Below are 24329 nucleotides of genomic sequence, written 5' to 3'. Positions count from 1 at the left end.
ATTTTTTCTTTGTAAATTGAAAACAAAATTTAGGACAGCCTTACTCGATTTTTAAATCATTAATCGCTCAACAGAAGTCTACATCACTTTGACGAAAAGCATAAAAGCAAGCAGCCTATTTATTTATATAGGAGAGTTGGCTGAAAGGCCCATAGGCTGATTGTGAAGGAGTGATGCTAGAGATGTATGCATTAATTCCAACTTCTCTTATTAATAACTGCATCATTTCTTTGCAGCTAAACTGACATCGCACTTTTCAAAGATTCCAAAGGTAACTATTAACGATTTCTCTTAAATATAGACAAAATTTGGCATCGTGGAGTTATCAAGTACTTGCAGAAAAAAGGGTTTAGCCCCCAACGACATTCATGCTACATTAGGTAATGAAGGTCTGACTTTATTAATAATGTAAAAGTATGTAGCTGAATTTAGGACGGGAATGGAGAGCCTTAAAGATGATCCAGCATCTGGATATCCTGCAGCTGGAAAACATTGATCATGTTTATCACAGGCTAATGGATAACAAGTGATTGACTATAAATGAAATGGCCAATGCTAATAGGATTACTATGAGAGAGTTGAGAATATATACTGCACAATGAACTTGGCACGACGAAGTCTCCTGCACGATAGGTGGCACGTCTTCTGACACCCATCTGAAGCGCATCAGGTTGATCTCATTACGGGTTAATATCTGACATTGAGACAGATCCAGTTGGGTTTTATTCAACATTTCCTAACATAAGATGGGAGACAATCTATGCAGAGGAAACACCCTTCCTCACCGAATCCAAAGAAGGTCAAGTTCGTTTCATCTGCAGGAAAGGCGATGACCTTAGTATTTTGGATGCAAAAGGCACTGTGTTTATTGATTATCTTCAAAAGGGCCACACCTCAATGGATATTTCTATGCCAAAATGCTGAGGCAGTTACGAAAGTTTATCAAGAACAAACATCTAAGAAAACTGAGTAAAGGGGTCTTGTTTGATCAGGACAATTCTCCACGCACATTGTGTATGTGCGTGCGTGTGTATGTATCAGTACAGAAAATCAAACAAGGCAAAACTGCGAAAATAATTCCTGATGGTTTTGTTTTACTTCTCGGTAGCTAATCATTACATCCATTTGACTTCGCCTTATCGCTTCAACCGGGTTCCAGAAAACCGCTTACTTTAGATGGTGTTGATGGTGTTGAACCAAAAACCTGAAAAACCTGATAAAATAATATACCACAATGAAAATGAACAATTTACCTGAAATATATTTTTCTGTTTGGACTTATCCAAAGTATTGGTGCTGAAAACGTTACCATCCAAATGTTGCCACCACCACAATCAAAATACGGGTTTGTCCAGTAACCATTCGCCAGACTAGCAACAGCATAAGTATTTATGCCCGACTTCTTGATGCCTACGGTCATGTCACTAAAATTATAAAGAAATTTTCCTCATCTTTATCAACATAATTTTCATCAGTCTTGATTTCAATTAATTCATATTCATTATTGTAATAATGATGCTTTGAAATCAATTTCATAACTTGAATATTTCTGAGCCAGTTTTCCCATCTTATTTATTACATGGAAAAAATATGAGCAAGAGAAATAATTATAAACCTGGAAAATAACAGGACAAGTTATTACACTTGGAAAAGTTCTGGACAGATCATCACATCTGGTAGAGTACAAAACGAGGAAAATTTTTACTTAAAATATTGCAGCTTAGGATAAAATTTCAAATAAAGTATTTAGATTTAGAAAATATTAGCTTTTATTAAAGCTAAAAATGTTATTACTTCTATATGTTATTACATGTTACTTCTATTAATATTAAAAATTGCACAAAATTATTAATTATTAATAAGAAATTTGAAAATAGGTTATAAAAAATAATAGTTGTACACGATTAGTTAGTATAATAAATAGAATAATACAAAATTTAGCTATATGTTATAGTAAAATCTACCTGTAACAAATTCACAGTAAAAATTACTTGGGTTATTGCTAAAGTTATTGCCAAGTCTTCACATTTTTAGTCTTGACCTAATTTTCTATTTTTTACATAATGAATTTGCTTACCATATATACTATTTTACTTTAGCTATATTGGTACTTTCGGCATTCATTTTTTAAATATTCTTGTGTGTCAATATTTTAACAAAATAATGGTACCTTTTTTAATTATAACGTTACTTTGTAAATTAAAATCAAATTATTTGTTATATTCAAATTTTATCTTTAGCTGCAAAATCTAAATAAGAAATGTTCTTGTTCTGAACTTTTCCGGATGTAATAAGCTGTCCTGAACTTTTCCAAGTGTAATAACTTGTCTTGTAATTCTCCAGATTAATAATCTTAAGAATATTATTTCTCTTGCTCGTATTTTCCCATGTAATCCATGTTTTTTCCAGGCTATGCGATTATACTAACTAATAATTGTCAAATGTCTCAATTAGCGGTGTCGTTGATAATTTTTACTTACCTCAAAGACGCCGGTGACATGTATTAAAACTCCCCTTATAGAACTATTTTCATTAAAAAGTACAGAACTATATTATCACCCTCAAATTTGAGAGACGAACACAAACCTTTTTTCATTTAAAACTTCATTGCATGAGATTGATATAAAATTCCTCGATTTGAGCTCTATCATTTAAGCTTAATTAAAATATAGTTTGTTTTTAAAATAGAAAAGTTGATTGTACTTAAATCCAATTTTTGCCTTATATTTTTCACAACTTTTTGATTCAAAAGTTTTGTTGCATGGGAACAAAACTATGAAATTCTTCCTGCTTTCTTCAATCATTGAAGCTAAGATAAATATATTTTGCTTTTAAAATAAAAAATGCTATATAGATCTAAACTCGATTGGTGGCGTTCCTTACTCTCCTATAACGTTCGTACTAATTTTGATGTAAACTCTTTTCTACTGGATCAAATCTCAATTTTTTAATGCTAAAATGTAGCTAGGGATCGGTCCTCTTCAAAAGTTTTAACAGTTTTCAGTTTGGTTAAGAACTAAATTAGTGACAAACTCTGAAAGATGTTGCGTGTGAGTAAATTGCGGCCTTAAGAATATTATTCAGCAACTACCGTAGTTGAATGATTTGATTTAACTACAGTTAACGAATGGGACAATAGTAAGAGAGTTCTGACTTTTAGTTAAACATATGTTTTCTGTTACTTCGCTTGAGACGTTCGAATTTCTCATCTACAAGATTTTCATTTTATTCTCCTACAATAAGAAGCTTCTCTGTACTACACTCACTACTGTAAAAACAAGGCGAAATAGGATCTTAAATGACGTTATTGATAGGAATATCCCACAAGTGACTTCAGATCACTATGAGAATTATGTGAGGATATTATCCTTCTGCCTTCAACGCAGTAAACGCTTTTGTAATAGTAAATTCAATGAAACATACAGTAGCTGAAGACAATAGCAAGAAAAAAAAACACGAATAAAATTGACTGCGTTGTAAGAAGTATACTTTCCAATCACATACTTCCGAGTTGAAACTACAGCATGCCACCTTGGACAGGTGTCTTCTACTATATCCCCGCATCCACTAAATACTTGTGAGTGGATTTGGTAGACGGAAAGTGAGAGAAGTCTATCTATCTATTTATCTATCTATCTATCTATCTATCTATCTATCTATCTATCTATCTATCTATCTATCTATCTATCTATCTATCTATCTATCCCTGGAGATCACATCACTCCAGGGATACGGGCGTCCAGTAACAGGACCTCCGTAATGCTATGATGGACCGTGAAGTCTGGCGTAGCATGGTAAATTCCATTGTCTCGACCACGGTCGAACAATGATGATGTTGATCTATCTATCTATCTATCTATCTATCTATCTATCTATCTATCTATCTATCTATCTATCTATCTGTGTGTGTGTGTGTGGTGTGTGTGTGTGTTTGTGTTTGTAACTCCAAAACTGCTTGACAACTGGTGCTAGTTTGTTTACCGCTTCGTACATTGGTGACTCTCCAAAAAGAAACCAATAGAACAACCACCAAGCTATAAAATCATGTAGTGGGGATGGGGTTGATATTTGCGATTAAATCCTTAAAGGCGGTGCCCCAGCATTGCCTCAGAGTGAAACAAGTAAAAGATGAAAATAAAACTTTCTTGAAATGTTTTACAAGTATGTCTAGAAATTATTTCTGCTATAAGAGAACAATAAGGATAGAAACAATAACATTAGCAATAATAGTGTTTGTTTACAACATACCTTTTGGTACCTTACCAATATTTTCCACACATTTTACAGTTTCCAATATATACCTTAAGGTAACTTACCCATATTTTACTGTCTCTGTTTCTATTTGACTTTCATTGAGATTATGAGACACGGAGAAATACCATTGAACACTTTTATCCATGTAATTGTATTTCAGAGCTAGATCTTCAAGATTTATACAAGTCGAACTCGTTTTATGAGCATATGGACTGAACATTTCCAGACCTGGGATGACGTAAGGCTCTAAAGCAAGTGCTGATCCGACTATTATTTTTGAGGACGTATCGATATTGTTTTGCACAAGCAGATAAAATATTGTGAGAATATCGCTTACATTGCGAAGGTTTTCATCAAAGCTTGAATTAAGTTGCTTGTTAGTGGAGTCATCTAACGAGCTGCAGTGGTCTCGAATGTCGTCATCCACCATGTCCTGACTTAGTGGTTCAACAAATTGATTACTTGTATCGTTCGTATTATGTCCAAAGTCATTACGAGTTCTACTAGATTTCGATATTTCTTGATTTAATGTTTCGCTGACGTCGTTTGTTAAACTGCCATTAATCGATTTTATTTGTAAGTATTTACTGACAAAATTTGCTGTCTTCAAAGCTACTTTCGCATACTGGTCCCAAACTGTTCTATCGAGTCGAAGTGCTAAGGTGTCACTGGTACCATTCTTACAGTTTGAAGCGTTTAATCTCTCAACGTACTCCAACGCTTTCTTCAGCTCTGTAATTCTGTCTGTGGAAGAGACACGTAAATAAATTGAAATTTTATGCATGATAACACTTAAATGCAAACTAATTTTCTCTACTACGTTGATAGTTATATATAAACACAGACACACAGTCACACAGACACAGACACAGGCACACACACAAGCACCGAAACACACATATACACAAACCATGCGGCTCACACACACACACACACACACACACCACACACACACACACCACACACACATATATATATATATATATATAAAGAACAATATGATACAAAGAACATGTAGTAAAAGGAAATCCCACGTCAAAATTTCGATAGTTCTCTCTCTGTACGTCTTTATAGCAAAACTATATATTTCTACCTCCCTGTCATGATGTGTGCCTGAATATGCAATATGCGCATGAGTGTTTAATACGGTTGTGGGTGTATGTGTGTGCGTTTAATACGGTTGTGTGTGTGTGTGTGTGTGTGTGTGTGCGTTAGTTGAGTCATCTAACGAGCTGCAGTGGTCTCGAATGTCGTCATCCACCATGTCCTGACTTAGGGGTTCAACAAATTGATTACTTGTATCGTTCGTATTATGTCCAAAGTCATTACGAGTTCTACTAGATTTCGATCAGCTGAATAAAGGAAAGTAAAGTTCAAGTCATTTAGTTTTTTCCCCACTTTTTTTCGGTTACAACGTCTTGCAGGTATGTCATTGATTTCGTTTTCTATCCTGACAGGAGATGGCATTTCAATTCCAAACAGATTCAACCTGAATAAGTACTAAAAAACGCGCATCATCCTAGACTGCCATTGTCGAACCTGAAAGGACAAACGGCAATATTTACGACCTTAGGGTTTGAACTCCCATCGCAAAACACCCAAAACTTCGAAGTTTCGCCCAGCTAAGCCATCGTCCGACGATGTGTTAGCTGGCTGAATTTGTACTCTACAAATGTATGGAGTAACCCATCTTATTAGGTTTATTTTCTTACAACTGAGCATTAAATCATTAATATGTATGTATGTATCTGTCTTTATGTCTGTCTGTCTGTCTGTCTGTCTGTCTGTCTCTCTCTCTCTCTCTCTCTCTCTCTCTCTCTCTATATATATATATATATATAATATATATATATATATGTATATATATATATATGTATATATATATATATATATATATATATATATGTATATGTATGTGTGGAGGCGCAATGGCCCAGTGGTTAGGGCAGCAGACTCGCGGTCGTAGGATTGCGGTTTCGATTCCCAAAACGGGCGTTGTGAGTGTTTATTGAGCGAAAACACCTAAAGCTCCACGAGACTCAGGCAATCTTAGTTTCGTCAAACCAACTACGCTTTTCCAAAGTTGCTGGTTCATGTAGAAGTGTCTATGAGGAGAGAGAGCGAGAGAGCGAAATAAAGAAGAGTAGTGGGAAAGAAAAAGAAAGGACGATTATTACTATGGTGTTACTTAATATCATTATCTGATGTATAATCATGATTTGTGAATTTATATTTAATTTGACCTTTTCTCGGCACTATTCAGAAGGAATTATTTCACAAACGTCACATATAGTTAGTCATTAATCAATTTATTCGTTTTATGTAATAATATGTTATCTTTAATGTAAATATATTACCGATTTTTTTTTTTCATTTTATTACATTTAATTATCGTTCAGCTCGGTATAATTTTTTTTCATTTTTGGGGAGATTCTTAAAGGTCTCCCCTATTTTTCGTCCTCTGAACAAATATAGAGCACATCATCACTATAACTGCTATGTGTTGATTTCTCTAAAAATACTAAATAAAAGTACAAACACTCAAATTTCCGCTTTCGATGAAATATTTACCTATTTCTCGATGCACATTTGGTTACTATAAAAGCGACACCGTTTTGTTCATTCTAGTAAGCTGACAACCTCAATCAATCATTTACAATTCTAACTGCTTCTGTCAATTCTTCCGATATTCTGTATATTTTTCCTTCACTTTTTTCTTTCCACTTTATCTACCTTTACGAAATTATGGTAGTACTCATATATAACTGCCGTGTTTAGTGGAATGAATTATTAAAAAACCAGTGCACAATAACTTTACTTTATTGCGATAGACATTTGGAACACCTTATTTTATTATTTCTTCTCTTTGTGATTGAAATGGACAAATATTTCTGCATATCTTGATCTCATCTAAGAGAAAGGCCTCGCCACCAAGAAGAAACGGCCCATACGTCAGCAGAACCTGTACCCGTTCGACCATGACTATGCGTATTATCTTCACAATCATTTAACATCATGAACAATACTTATTAACATGGCCTGAGAATGCAGCAGCTCAAGTTAGTCTGTTTCATAATGCAATGAAGACGAAGTCGATGAACGTGAAGAAAGAAGCCACCTGCCAATTTCTTCATGCGATGACAGACAACTCAAACAGGATAGTGGTTTCAAGCTCCTCATTCCTGTGTTGTCCGCAGCGTGAAAATCTTCCTGAAAAGCGAGCAGCATGCAACAAACTACTGTGACAAGCTTCGAAATATTCGAATTTTTAAAAAAAATATATATAGACGACCTTCTTTTTCGCTGAGCCGGAGCCTGGACTGTATAAATATGAAGTTCCAAAGCACTTCCCCACTACATCATTCACGACTCTGGTTAAGGTTTGAAACGTGAGAGTGAGCACAAATAAGGGAGAAAAGTTACGTACTTATTAAACTCTTCTCTATTAATATTATTCAACTCAGGGAAGGTGGCACACTGGGTAAAATGCTTAGCGGCATTTCGCCTATCTTCACATTCAGAGTTCAGATTTCGCCGACGTCGACTTTCTTTTTATCCTTTCAGGGTCGATAAATTAAGCACCAATTGAGTATTGAGATCGATATAATCGATTTATTCCCTCCCACAAAATTTCAGACCATGTGCCTATAATAGAAAGGATTATTCAACACAGAGAGGCGGTGAGCTGAGAGAATCCATGCCAAAAAAATGCTTAGCGGCATCTCTTCTAATTTTATATTCTGAGTGCAAATGTCACCGGGTTCGACTTTGTCTTTCATCCTTTCAGTGTCGAATTAATAGGTACAAGGTGAACGCTTGGAGCGATATAATCGACTTTCCCCCACCCTGTAAGTTGCTGGTCTTGTACCAAAACATATATACATACATGTATATCTAGCTGTTTGTGGGATATCCCAGTGATGGGTCAGCATCTCCGTACACTGGGTATTCCGTCATCAGAGACAATGTGTGTATGTAGGAATTTTCCAACAATGTGAATTCAGTCCGGAACTTTCCTACATACACACCTTGTCCTTATTGATGGAATACCCAGCGTATGAAGATGCTCACCCATCACCCGGGATACCCCAAAACAGTATGACGTTAATTACTCCTACCTTTTTGACTCACCTTACTTATATTAAATACTCTAAATAACCCTGAGATATTCGTCCTGCTTTGGTTTTGTTGTCCATTTTCCTTTAATATATACCTAATATGGATTCCTAGCTCCAACCTCAGCTGTGAACTTGGAACCTAACGGATGAGCATTTATAGCACTTACGCAGATAGCCATGTGTTTAGATCATCAATGAATTAAACCCTTCTTATCCTACATGTATATATATATATATATATATATACAGAGAGACATAGAGAGAGAGAGAGAGAGAGAGAGAGAGAAAGAGAGAGTGAGAGGGGTAAGATCCAAGGATCAAGGTGTAGAAAGCTGGATGGATATGAAAAAAGAAGGGGTTGGAATTGTATGCAATGTGGAGTAAGAGACACGAAAAAGATAACCATTAACGTATTTTCTAACGCTTGAAAAGAAAAGAGAAATAGTGTTTATGAATTTTGCACTTTCAAAGTGAATTTTTAAAAAAAGAGAAGATAAGACATCATAAGCATGATATAAGGAACTTATTAGACATTATCTTCAACGCTGTCATTTTAATATGACAATACATTTTGTTCTTTGACTAATTTCTTTGGATAAAAATTGATATCAATACTATGTTAATACAATTACAGTGATGCTGAGTCAAAAAATGATTTTGATGAACAAAACTAATTCATTTTCTCTAGCTTTTCATCTGTATATAATAAAGTAATTCAGCTGATAACTTTAAAAAGTGTTAAGTATACAACTAAAGATATAACTATAGCAATAATAAATCTCTGAACGAGATGTAAACAGTAACCGCTCGACAATGTAAAGTATACTAGCCATCTCAATATGGCTAACCACTAAGGGTGGGTGTTACTGTAGCTTTTAGCCCCAGGAGATCATCGTCTCCAGCTGGCTTTAGGTACACTTTCTGTGCCCTTATGATATTTGCAAAGGGAGGTCATCCCTCTCTCGTAAACCTAAGTGATACGCACGGACTGTAGTTTCTAGGTATTTGCCTTTCTTCGGCGTACGGCAATCACCGGTTTACGATGAAAGGGAGACGTGTTTGCCGAGCCGAGCCGAGCCGAGCCGAGCCGATGCTAAGTCGATGTCGATGCCGATGCCGGTGCCGAGCCGATGCCGAGCCTATGCCGATGCCATAGCGTCGTCTGTGGGCCGGTAGCTGTGTACATTCTGCAGGCTCAATGCAAAATGGTCACATTTAATTCAAAGCGTTAAAAATATTATGAAAACAATTGGTATGTGTTCACAAAGTCCAAACGATTAATACGAAAAAACCCTCCAGGCTGCATCCTGAAAATTCATTTCTTTGCCCAATTTCTACAATGTTTACGGCGATTCGTTTTTATATCTTGATTTTTTATTTTTCACGCAATTTACACATGCTTGCACGCGTGAACACAGTTCACGTCAAACAGCTGACTGAGTAAAGTTCACTATTCAATGCATGGGATAAGGCCTAAACAAACACATTATCGATTTTTGCTCTTGCGAGATGAATTTCGGAACAGAAATAGCGCAGTTCAATTTTCATTCGCCTAAACTTTAAGTGACCCATTTTTGGTGGTTCTACGATTTGTTGGCTAGGAGGAGATGTGCCGGGAAGTTAATCACACTGACACGTACACACAGATACACACAAATACACACATGTTGAGTTTTATATATATATAGATTGTCTGTATTGGTGTTCTAGATTTTGGTATACTTTAATCACGATATGACCTTTATCTGATAGTCATTGCTATCTTCAGAGACAACAGATTTAAAATAAATCTATAGTTATATTAGAAATACGTCGCGTTGCTAGTTGCACATTTTCAAAGAGCAAGACACTGGTTCACCCCATATATCACGGTGACAGTGGCGGCAAAGCAACTGTAACCTGCTTCAAAGGCATTTATTTTAAGTCTCGCTGGTGCTTAGAAAATTCGACGGAGCTTATTGACAAACTCACACAGATAGACAGACAGACAGGCAGGCAGACAGGCAGGCAGGCACATACACACAGATACACACGCACGCACACACATACACACATATACACACGCACGCACGCACATACACACAGATACACACGCACGCACGCACACACATACACACAGATACACACGCACGCACGCACATACACACAGATACACACGCACGCACGCACACACATACACACAGATACACACACACGCACGCACACACATACACACAGATACACACACACGCACGCACACACATACACACAGATACACACGCACGCACATACACACAGATACACATGCACGCACACACATACACACAGATACACATGCACGCACACAGATACACACAGATACACATGCACGCACACACATGCACACATATACACACACGCACGCACACACACACGCACGCACATACATACTCACATTAACACGCACGCACACACATACACACAGATACACATGCACGCACGCACACATACACACAGATACACACGCACGCACGCACAAACATACACACAGATACACACACACGCATGCACACACATACACACAGATGCACATACACGCACGCATACACATACACACAGATACACACACACGCACGCACACACATGCACACAGATACACACACACGCACGCACGCACATACACACAGATACACACACACGCACGCACACACATACACACAGATACACACACACGCACGCGCGCACGCACACACACAGAGATACACACGCACCCACGCACACACATACACACAGATACACACACACGCACGCACACACATAAACACAGATACACACACACGCACGCACACACATACACACAGATACACACACACACACATACACACATATACACACACACGCACGCACACACATACACACACACACATACGCACATATACACACACACGCACGCACACACATACACACAGATACACACACACACAAATATTTATATGTTAGTGTTGGTGGCAAGGAAACATGTCCCTAAGTCTCTAATTGTACGTGTATTGAAGTTTATTGTTGTTGTTGTTGCTATTGTTGTCGCTACTATTGCTGTCTTGTTCCGATCGCAACCGTTTTGGTGTTGGAAGTGGGATGAAATGTTTTGAGGTGGTACTTGTTGCCGTAAATACATTATTTGATGTTTTAATCTCCCTCATCTCCTGCACTGCTTTGCCTTCTGCGAAATAATAGAAGTTTGGATTTCCAGGAATTTATTTTATGAACATACAAAATATCGAAATCCCATTTAATTCTGTTTGAGTCTATGTGTATGAGTGTGTGTTGTTAGGGTAGTTTCATATAAATTTCTTTCCCGACACTCTGGCATGGTCCCAGCTAGGAGGTACAGTGATACACTTGGCATTAATCACACGCTGCCTCATATGTACAAGATATAATGAAAGGCTTGAAGATGCATATTGTGGCTATTCATCGGGCTTCCTGATCACTGCTGCAGATGAGCGCCAGTATCCTGTGATATATTCCTATGGCTATGTATGCTACTGCAGGCTACACTTCATCAAGCATTATTGTAAATTTCAGTTGGAGATGGGTACAACTGCTCTCTCTGTATTTCGTTCATGTATTCCTCATGCTTACATTTCTTCTTTTAAAAATGTTATCAACCCAGAGCGAGCAGTACCGATTTTGGTTTTCGCATCAGCGACACCATTTATCCCTCATCAGCTGCTCTCTCCACTGTGGAGCAGAAAACTTCAACATCGTCTGCTTTCGCTAGATAAGTAATTATGTGGGGAGATCACATCGCATCGCTGTGCCTTCTTTCCCAGCATATAGAAACTACACTCGATATATGCATTACATTATTTAATAATTGTGTTACATTTAAGAAATATGCTTATTATCAGTGTGAAAAATGCGTCTAGGAAGGTGAAAGGAATGTTTAACTTTCATCTTTTTCTCTCTGTCACCCATTTGCAATGAGTAGATAACAACAAAACTATAGTGATAGTGCACCATCTTGGTGGTCGTTGCAGTGGCATATAAAAAACAACCAGAAGTAGAGGGTTTACATTACCTGTAGCCAAGATATATACGAGGGCAGCGCTCTTCTGTCTTACTCTAGGGATGTACAAATTAAGCAACTTACTATCCTACTCTCTAAGAGTACCAGCCCCATGGAATCATGTCTCCCTAATATTTCGCTCACAAATCTTGACGTTAACTAATTGAACGTTGGTTGGGTCAATTCCACATCTCTAGCTAACTAGCAATGTTAATAAATCTGTCCCTTTTGGCGTTTAGTTATATCATTTCTAGACTTCTACATTTTATTGATATTATAAGGCCTAGAAATCTACTAGATCATTTACGACGCTTTCACTCACTAAAATTACGATTTCCATCATATCATCGCCAGAACGTTTTGATAACTGTATTCAAATGCAACCAATGTTGTACACTAAGATAAATTAAGCAGACATTGACACAATAAAGACAGCTTATTAAATTCAATGGTTAAAAAAGAAGTAGGAGATAAATCTATAGTTTTACCGTCCAAGCTGAGGTCCTGTTCACTGGCGTTCGAAGTGCGTGTTTCTTTATAGGTATGTTTGCTTTTGAATTGAGATGGATTTTCTGAAATAGATAAGGATGGATAATAGAGATAGGACAATAAATGATAGATACACAAACATATTCACCTTCACAGATGCATATATGCAGATATACACAGTCGTGCAAGCATCTATATTGTATTTGTATTTATATTTAACCTCCTACCTTACATTCCTTTTCCAGGTAAAATCATTCGCACAAGATACTACCAGCCTACAATTATTCTAACTAATAACCTAAGATCAAATTAAACCATATATATATATATATATATATATATAATATATATATATATATAATATATATATATATATATATATATATATATATTTAAGTAGGTGAATGAATTATCCTATGTTTATCGTCAGCATGGAAAATTCGTTTAACCGAAACCTGGGTAGCAAATTCACGTCAGAAAACACGGTTGAAGCGACCTGTCAAGGGTAGAAACTCCGGTTTCTTGTGTAGAAATTTGTGTGTTGTATATGAATGAATGAAAGAATGGAGTCGAACGAAGATGTTAACAAAATTCCTTTACTCTCGACATATGTTTCGAAGACAGCATATTTTCATTCCGAAGGAATAAAAGGTACATTATGTAATCTTCTCATCAGGAAAGATAAGGAGCCTCTCTCAACCACAAGACGAACAAAAATTTCGATGATTGCCTACATGGTGATCACAGCGATAATGAGTGTTTTTTTTTAAAAATCCGTTATAAGCATTGACGTCAAAAATGGGTAGAAGGAGGAAGTAAAAATAGGTAGGGGACAGAATGTTTGCTGTATGTATGGAGATGTGCAGGTGTGCGCTTGTGTTAATGAGTGCGAGTGTTTGTGTGTGTGTGTGTACGTGTGTGTGTATATAACGTATTTTTGAATTACGTGTATTTACTCTATATACATATATGAGTTGAAAACTTTCTTTTAACATTTCACTTAACGTCTATGTTCCATGTTAGCAAGGGCTGGAGAATTATTAATGTAGAAGTTGAGACCTGCGAAGTCTAGACGACGTTTTTACATTTCATTACTCTCTTTAACCCGTGAGACACCGGGTATTTCTGCTAGTACATATATATATATATATATATACATATATATATATATATTATATATATATATATATATATATATATATATGTGTGTGTGTGTGTGTGTTGTGTGTGTGTGTGTGTGCGTGCGTAAGAGTAAATATAACTCTTAGTCACGGGCAAATCACTGGACTTGTCTATTGATTAACAAGGGAGAACAACCTCCCTACAACAAGCGAGGAGTGTTAGATCATCGGTCATTTTGGATTGAATTAATCCTCATCAGTGACACCTACTCCTTTGCCTAGGGCTTAATTGAACTCGCCTCGTCAGTTTATAGAAAATACCACAAACACACATGCACACATAGGATATAGGTGTACATACGGTTTATATATATATGTATATCCGTCGAGGTCGACTTTGCCTTTCATCCTTTCGGGGTCGATAAATTAAGTACCAGTTACGCACTGGAGGTCAGTGTAATCGACTTAATCCTCTGTGTTTAGCCCCTTGTAGGTAGTAAAGAAATACACACACACACACACACACACACACACACACATATATATATATATATATATATATATATATATAATATATATATATATATATATATATATATATATATATATATATGTATGTATGTATGTATATATCGATATACATACTTACATGCAGAACAGGAGTAAAAGTTCGATAATAACTTCTTGATATGAACACTGTTGTCTTTTTCACTCTTAAAGGAAACAAACTTTGCGTGACATCCAAACGTCAGCATGTTGTATTTTCATTATATCAGCGCAGGCTCGGTGCATATTGTCTAGTTTCCGTGTGGATGATGATTGAGTGCAAGTGTTTAAAGAAAAGTGAAGTCAAATATCATCTCAACAAAAAGAAAGAAAGAAAGAAAAGAAAATAATGGACGCCAGAAAGTAGTTCATTATGAATTTGAATTATGGAAGGCGCGTTGTGAATAACACCGAATAATAAGGCACAACAGAGGTGATACAGTGTAGATTAGAGTGACCTATATTCGTACTACATCCCACACAGTGAGATAGAAAAGCAGCTACTGATTCGAGACGTAAAGAACAAGAAAGACACAGAATTAGAGTGTTTTTACACAATGTTCAGGACCTGTGAGTGTTGGAGGTTTACACACACACACATATACACATACACGCGCGCGTGTATATATATATGTACATATATATATATGCGTGTGTATATATGTATATGTATATATACATACATACATACATACATATATATATATATATATATATATATATATATATATATATATATATATATGTATACGCATATATATATGTGTGTGTATGTCTGTACATATATATATTTATACGTATAGTTGTCTAAATATATATGTTTTATGTTACGTGTATGCATGTAAACACCTATGTGTTTATGAGGATGTGGTTGCGTTCATATATATATATATATATATAAATATATATATGCATGTGTGCATGTGTGTGTGTGTGCATGTACGTAAACATGATTGTGTGAGTGTGTACGCATGTAGATGTTGTGAACGTAGGAGGTTTATGTCTATGTATCGTGAGAATATGGTTGCTTGTATTTTTTATCTTTTTTCTTTTCCTAAATATTAGAGTAACTTCCCTTTTATTTAACAGTTTTTCATAGCGTCTGTTGCTATAAATAGCTGATGAGAATGCATCGCCGTTCTTCGCCCCGACATTCGAAACTCCAAGTAACATTTTACTGCTTGTTCTAGATTATAACATATATAAATAATCCTCATATATACATACATACAAATGTACATACATACAAATACATACACATACACAAATTCAGACGCGCGTAAAACAACACACGCACAAACACCACAAACACACACACATATATATACATATATATAGACATATGTATATAGACACACACAAGTCGCGCGCGCACACGCGCACACACACAGACACACAGACACACACAGTATTATACATCCGAAAACGAAGTCGTGCTTACAGTGATTTATAAGACTTAGATGGGATAATGTTTATATTAAAAATTCAAATAATAAAGAATAATAAAAATGATAAAAATAATAAGATATAAAATGTAAATTAAGTAGGATATAAGCACATGAAACCGTGTATGTGTGTATAGATACATGTATTGGACGGAGACAGTTAAATTCAGTTAAGAACCTACGGCCGTTTCAGAAAATATTCAAGGGCTGAATATTTCATGGCTTTTAACTGACATTACCTTCATAATATCTCATATTACCGAACTCTCTTTCATGTTTTTATATCTTATTTCATGTACAATTTATATCTTATTATTTTTTATCAATATTTTATTATATTTTATTATTTGAATTTTTAATATAAACATGTATCCCATCCAAGTCTCTGTAAGCACGATTTCGTTTTTTGATGTGTTGTACTGACAATTGAAATGTGTATCTCCTCCCAAAAAATTTTTATTACCCCTTAGCTCATAAACGAGCACACACACGCAGTTGTACTATACACGGAGTATTGTTTCCATTAAAAATTCTATTATTCTACACACATACACACACACACATACACACACACGCACGCACACACACACACACACACCACACACACACACAACACACACACACACACAACACACACACACATATATATACATATATAGACATATGTATATAGACACACACAAGTCGCGCGCGCACACGCGCACACACACAGACACACAGACACACACAGTATTATACATCCGAAAACGAAGTCGTGCTTACAGTGATTTATAAGACTTAGATGGGATAATGTTTATATTAAAAATTCAAATAATAAAGAATAATAAAAATGATAAAAATAATAAGATATAAAATGTAAATTAAGTAGGATATAAGCACATGAAACCGTGTATGTGTGTATAGATACATGTATTGGACGGAGACAGTTAAATTCAGTTAAGAACCTACGGCCGTTTCAGAAAATATTCAAGGGCTGAATATTTCATGGCTTTTAACTGACATTACCTTCATAATATCTCATATTACCGAACTCTCTTTCATGTTTTTATATCTTATTTCATGTACAATTTATATCTTATTATTTTTTATCATTATTTTATTATATTTTATTATTTGAATTTTTAATATAAACATGTATCCCATCCAAGTCTCTGTAAGCACGATTTCGTTTTTTGATGTGTTGTACTGACAATTGAAATGTGTATCTCCTCCCAAAAAATTTTTATTACCCCTTAGCTCATAAACGAGCACACACACGCAGTTGTACTATACACGGAGTATTGTTTCCATTAAAAATTCTATTATTCTACACACATACACACACACACATACACACACACGCACGCACACACACACACACACACACACACACACACACACACAGAAACACACATTTTTGTATAATGACAGAACACATATCTACAATTGCTACGAAGCCTACAGCGTCTCTACTCAGATTAAAAATTCATGCGACTGTACCTGCACCTTACAAATACAACGTGTAAGCAGAACTGTAAAATTATGTATGTTCTTTCTCAAAAATCAACACATGTCGCTTTTGTTATATACATACATACACACACACTTTCAAAGATGTTTGCTTGTTTTTATTTGTGTGTGTGTGTGTGTGTGTGTGATAATATTTGGATTTATTTCGAGTTATAGTAAAAACATTTGAACACTAAGCTAAAAAATTATTCAATACGTTTTCGTAGAGTACATATATATTTACACGAAACTGGGTGATTGCTAGCTGCCGTCATGGATAGTCCAACGAAGGATAGCCGGTGAAAACTTCGACGTCACTGTAATATTTACATATAATATATACAAACACATGCATATGCGTTTTGTGTGGGTGTGGGTTTATGCATATTCATGCAGTTTGTACAAGAATAATAGATATAAAATATTTGATGTACATAAAATGATGAAAGAAACATTATGATTGCATATGCATAAAATTTACATTTTACACTTGTTAGTAATAATCATTTTATCTTCGTAAAATGTTATTTTGTTGGCAGCCATATGCAGCTATTGTATACGAACAGTGTTTTTCCTGCTCATCAATCCCAGCTGTTTTTATGTCTAGTATTATCCTCTGCAAATAACAATTTAAGTGCTCTTCTGAAGGAAATATAGGTGAGAAATCGTTTGTCAATCGATGGATCAAAAAAAAAGCAACACAATATAGAAAATAGTTTAGGTCATTCACTTTTATATCTTATAAGATCATGTTATATTATTTGTATCATTATATGAAATGATAACGCAAACTCGAATATATCTATGGAAATAAATTGGCCATGTGTTGAAACGCTTTCACTCTCACGTGGATGCGGTTTCAGTCCATTGTAGGATACTTTGGGCAAGTAGCTTCTATCGTAGACGCAAATTGATATGGGCTTTTTCAGTATAATAAGTTAGTCAGAGGCGCAGAATTTTCGCTTCTACAGTTCTACATACTTTTTGGTTGTAATCTCCATCCTTAACCATCTTATTTGACTCGTATATATGTCCAAGGCTAATATGTATATAATGATGCTAATAATAATAATAATAATAATAATAATAATGATAATTCTTTCTTTATTTACCACAAAATAGTTTACATTAAGAAAAACATTATTGAGAGTACAGAACAAAATAAAAAAAATGTTTGTGTGTGTTGTTGTGAGAGTTTTTAGTGTAAACAGGTTTAACATAATGAAAAACAACATTTTAACAATGTATAATACTCAATGGGAAGGTGTTGTTCGAGGGCTGTTCATGGCAAAACCCCATAAAACCATGGGCGCCCTCACTTTTGGGGCAGGTGCCTTTTCTCATTTCCTTTTCTCAGATTACAAGCGTATGCTCAGGGTAGGCATCCACCTTTCAGCAAAATGGCTAGAGTGCAACACTTCCCACTCTTCAAGTTTGAAGAATTTGAAGAATTTGATCAGGGATTGGCCAAAAGGAAAAGTGTTTGTCTTCAGCCCCTTTAATCTCGTCCACCATACAGCCCTTTCACAATGACCACCAGTCACATAAAGACAACCTGCTGTTCCAGGTTAAGAGAAACGACGGAGCAATCTTCACAGTAGATTCAGTGGACATGCGACAGCAGGCGTTCGACGAAGACTCACAGGTCAGCAATACTCGGGCACTGGATGAATACATGCAGGACAGTTTCATCGCCCTGCGCGTATCTCGGATATATTCCGCTGACAGCACTTCCGTACCTGTATAGTTTATCTCAAACAAGCAAAGCTCCACAGTAACAATACTAAGCCAGAGATTATTGGAAGTTATACATTAGTCTTAGGCCGAAGGTTCTCCGGAAGAGAGCTGCTAGCTGATCTTCGATACTCCAAGAACGTCGTCGCACTCCGCTAATCATTTATAGAAAGTTGGTAGACGCTCCAATTATCGCAGTGACCGACTAGCTGAGGACTGTGAGCACATGAAGACATTGCACTTTCCAAATGCCTTCTCGCGGTTTCTGTTTGACTCTGCAGCTTCGTTAACGAGACCAACTGGGGAAATATATGTCCACAGAATGGTGACTACAGCTGTTCAGCGTCAAGGAAGCACTGAAAATGTCGTACTCTTAGCGCATGTCTGTGCACCACCAACCACAGAATGCCCAGGCCACCACTCAGTGGGTGTTGGAAAACAGATAGACCACCTGACCATCGGAACGCGTCTCTCCTATGTAATCAGACAGGACCCGGGATAATGCACAACGGTCAAGCAGTAGTACACGTTAGCCACACCTGCCCGACCATTCAGGAATAGCTTCCTCTGGGCCTATTTCTGGGTGAGAGTAGCCACCCTGCTCATTACCTCGTCCAAGATTTTCCCATCTGGAGGTCCGGACCAAACCAGACTCTGAGCAATCTGACCGGTCCGTCCGTCCAGCGCCCAAGGATGCAGTTGCGTGGCACGGACTTGCTTCTCCAGGTGCCGAGCTGCAAGTCCACTGACTTTTCCTGGTTAAATTTCGTTTCTGATACCGTCACGTTGTCTCTGAGAACAGTGCCAATTATTTCGATGTTTACATTCCGACACCACTGCGGTGACGTCGTCGGAGAATGCTGACATACATTTTCTTCATCTTAGGTACCCAGCTTGTGTAGTTATGGCTCGAAAGTCCGTACGTTCAGCAGGAACGGTAGGAGGCAACCTATCGGACGAGACGCCACTAAGCATTTTGCCCGGTGTGATAAGGATTCTTCCAGCTCACCGTCTCTACTACCAAATAATAATGATAATAATTCTTTCAAATTTTATTCACACGGAAAGAATGAAAAGCAAATTTGACCAGGGGATAATTCAACGTCAGAACATAAAGAGTGGGAGGAAATGTCGCTAAGCATTCCGTCCTATGCGTTGGTGAATTTATCAGATCGCCATCACTGCCTTAATAATGATAATAACAGTAATGTCCTCTATGCTGCACTAGGCCACAAATCGACTTTTGTCTCACCATTAACCCCATCGTTTATCAAAGGCCTTGAAAAAGAGCATGGCCTCTTCCCTCCTCCGTTGGATAAATAATACAGAAAGAACAATATGCAATCGAAATAGAGAACCAAAGAGAAACTGTAGAATAGCAAACATGCCCAACTAAGAAACTGGCGTCTGCGTTGAAACAAATTTTCAAAATACTGCCCAAAGCAATGGCAGTTTCCATTGAACTGCATTTAACACTTGGCATTGCTCTCTTTTATGCTTTACTTGTTTCAGTCATCAGACTGCGTCCATGCAGTCTGAAATAGCTCCGAGGGATGATGGTTAATTTACTGTTAATAATAAGCAACTATTAACTTTTCTTTTTCTTCTTTTTTATATTCTTTATTCTTTTATACATACATACATACATACATACATACATACATACATACATACATACATATGTATATATATATATATATATATATATATATATATATATATATATGAAAACATGTTGTCTTCGAAACATATGTCGAGAGTAAAGGAATTTTGTTAACATCTTCGTTCGACTCCATTCTTTCATTTATTCATATACAACACACAAATTACTGCACATGAACCCGGAGTTTCTACCCTTGGACAGGTCGCTTCAATCGTGTTTCTGACGTGAATTTGCTACCCAGGTTTCGGTTAAACGAATTTTCCATGCTGACGATAAACATAGGATAATTCATTCACCTATTTATATATATCTAAGTTTTATATATATATATATATATATATATATATATATATATATAAAACTTAGATAAAACTTAGATATGTTTCGACCAGAGATTGGTCCAGGCCATGTCTAACTTAATAGCACCACCTGATAGGATTATTCGAATCCTGTTTAAGTCAAGTTTTGTTCAAGTAGTGAGTTCTTGTTGGGTGAGTTGTATCCAATTATGGGTGGCTTATCTGGTATTCTTTGAAGGAATCTATCCAGGCTCTGTTTAAAGTTGATGGGATCCTTTTCCTCTTTGATCTCCCTCGGGACAATGTTAAATAGGGCAGGGCCTGTTGAGGAAAAGAAATTATGTTGCAGTGTACATATATGTTGTGATCTTGAATTTGGCAGGGGACGTATAGCTCGTGGTCCAAGTCTTGGATGAACCTTGAAGCTAATGTTTAGGTCGTTTGGGCAAAGTTGGCGGTATATTTTCCACATCGTACAAATGATGTACCGCTCACGGCGACGTATTATCAGTTTCCGTCTACAAAGTACACTCACAAGGCTTTGATCAACCCGAGTATATAGTAGAAGATACTTGTCCAAACTGCCACGCACTCCGATTGGATTGAACCCGGAACCATGTCGTTGGGAAGCAAGATTCTTACCACACAGCCACGCCTTAAATAAACGTGAAATTTCGACGAAAGGTTTTACTTTATATCATTTTAAACGGATAACTTGTAAAATTGAATCAGGTGAAGTCCTAGGAGGCTTGGTGTTAAAATAGTTAAAAAATAATTGATCGGTTATACACAATCCTAATAAATCTATAGGTTTGTAAGAATTAAAGTATTTTTATAGCAACAAGAAAGATGGCCTAAGTGGTCGAATTTGCAGATTGGTCTCCCGAAATTCGGAGTTAAGATTTCACTAAAAAAGGCCTGTTAGTCGTCTACACTGAAAAGATCAATTTCTTTTGATTTTTAAGCAATTAAAAAAATCATAAACATTATAGAAGTTGTGGTCTACGTATTTTGCAGGGAAATGGCTTGTCATGGGGATTTTGTTTTTGTAATTGTAATACATGAATTCAGACAAACAGCAGTGTGGTAATATATAAAATTAAGTTGATCGAAATGAATACAAATATATGTAAATACACACACATACGCATATCACACGCACACACAAACACGTGTATAAATGTATGTATATATATATATATATATATATATATATACATATATGTACACCTATAGACCGATATGCATTCAAAGATATCTTAGACATTTAGATATAGTAAACGTTTGACTTACCTATTGGAAATCCAGATACAGTTTCAAGTAACCAGTAGATGTGTTTCCCAAGACATAAGAAAATAAAAAAAGCATATAGCCAGTCCATTGTATGTGTATTATTAAGTAATAAATAATGTTAATTTCTTTTACGAAAGCATCTATAGACCTATGAAAATTCATTATACATATATATGTACAAACATACAAATATATGCATGTATGTTTATATTTGTCAGTTAGTGAAGTTATTGTAATGTATTGTAAACATCGTCGCAGCCTTACGTTATTTGAATATGCATCGAAAGCGAAAATATAATCCCTTTCCTCAAACGATTAATGAGCGAAACTTAGATAGCAATATTTTCTCATTTCAGTTTCTCGTTTAAATACAGGCTCAATACAGTATGAAATATTTCATCAACTTCCATCACAGTTCCACGTTTATACGCTCCTTCAAGTTATATTGCAGGAATTCACAAAAGCAACCGCTTTTTATACATACTTTCAAGTATGTTTCTACCCGGTCTGACTACTTTTTACTAGAATCATCGTTATCATTATTATTGTTATTATTATTATTAGTAGTAGTAGTAGTATAATGTATATGTGATAATACATTGTCTAAGCATGCCTTGTGGTGTTAGTTTTCATCGCTGCTGTCTGCAATACCGGTTGTAATATGATGCGCACGTTTTTCATAATATTCTGTATGCATATGAGATTGTGTTTAGTAGGCAATCAAGATGAACTGACAGATGGCTGAAAGAAAGCAATGAAGAAATAAAAGGAAGTAATAACGAAAGAAGACAAGAAAACCGGTGAATAAAAAAAGTAGGCAATAATTATTAAAAGGATGGGCTATTATTTACTTAATATTGCATTTAGTGAATAATAGCGTCGTTCGTTTATAAGTTTCACATAAATCAATTGCTGATTTCATAAATATATATATACTATGAGGAAAATAGCGAGATTGCGTCAGGTGAAAGAAATATCACCCTATAATTTTTTGTTCAGAAGCATCAGATTGTCGATTAGTTTTCTCGACAGGAAATACATACATACATACATACATATATACATACATACATACATGCATACATACACACACACACACACACACACCACACACACACACACACACACACACACACACACATATATATATATATATATATATATATTATATATATATATATATAATATATATATATATGTATGTATATATAAATTTGGCTCTCATTTTAATACTAGTTTACTCCGGTAGGGAATATGCTATTATTATTCTTAAAATTGTATTAAAATAATAACCTTAAATATTGTCATACACACAAATACACGCTTATGACAGAATTTCATGCAGTTCCTGTCACCTAAATTCTCCCAGCAAAGCGTTAGAAAAAATGATAGAAGATACTTTCCAATGCGAACCGAGTGGGACAGAATCCGGGTCTATCTGTTTACGAAACGAACGCCTGGACTATATATATATATATATATATATATATATATATATAATATATATATATATAGATGCTGTTCTTATAAGGTACATAAATACATAAATGGAGAAATGGAGAAAAGGGAAGAAAGAAAAGAGACAGGAAATGAATACGATCAGTAAAGAATGAAATGGAAAGTAAGAAATATAATAACAATTCGCGGCAACAAAGACAGCAAAGACAAAAGTAAAGAATGCATTATTCGATGCATTATTCTAATCTCTATGTTCAAAATTGTATTGTTTGTTTGTTCAGAAAGTATATTCATCATCGTTGTCATCGTGTCATCCTTTTCGTCGTCGTCATCGTCATCATCGTAATCGCGGACGTTGTCAACGTTGTTGTTTTACCATCAGTATTATTATAGA

The 24329-nt window shown here is 35.8% G+C and overlaps 1 protein-coding gene across 1 annotated transcript in view; it reads right to left on the bottom strand.

The window, feature by feature from the left end:
• The window catches only part of LOC118763956 (probable G-protein coupled receptor CG31760), a 64706-nt gene extending 42141 nt beyond the window's left edge, over positions 1-22565 (bottom strand). The window contains exons 1-4 of the mRNA XM_036504017.1: positions 22478-22565; positions 12888-12971; positions 4317-4998; positions 1254-1424 (exon numbers count right to left, since the gene is read on the bottom strand). Coding sequence (XP_036359910.1) covers positions 1254-1424; positions 4317-4998; positions 12888-12971; positions 22478-22565 — 1025 coding nt within the window. The remainder of the gene's footprint in view (positions 1-1253; positions 1425-4316; positions 4999-12887; positions 12972-22477) is intronic.
• Between the last annotated feature and the right edge of the window lie 1764 nt (positions 22566-24329).

The sequence above is a fragment of the Octopus sinensis genome, linkage group LG1 (genome assembly GCF_006345805.1).
Source record: "Octopus sinensis linkage group LG1, ASM634580v1, whole genome shotgun sequence".
Lineage (NCBI taxonomy): Eukaryota > Metazoa > Mollusca > Cephalopoda > Octopoda > Octopodidae > Octopus > Octopus sinensis.
The sequence above is the reverse complement of the archived record's forward strand: the minus strand, read 5'-3'. Positions and strand labels throughout refer to the sequence as shown.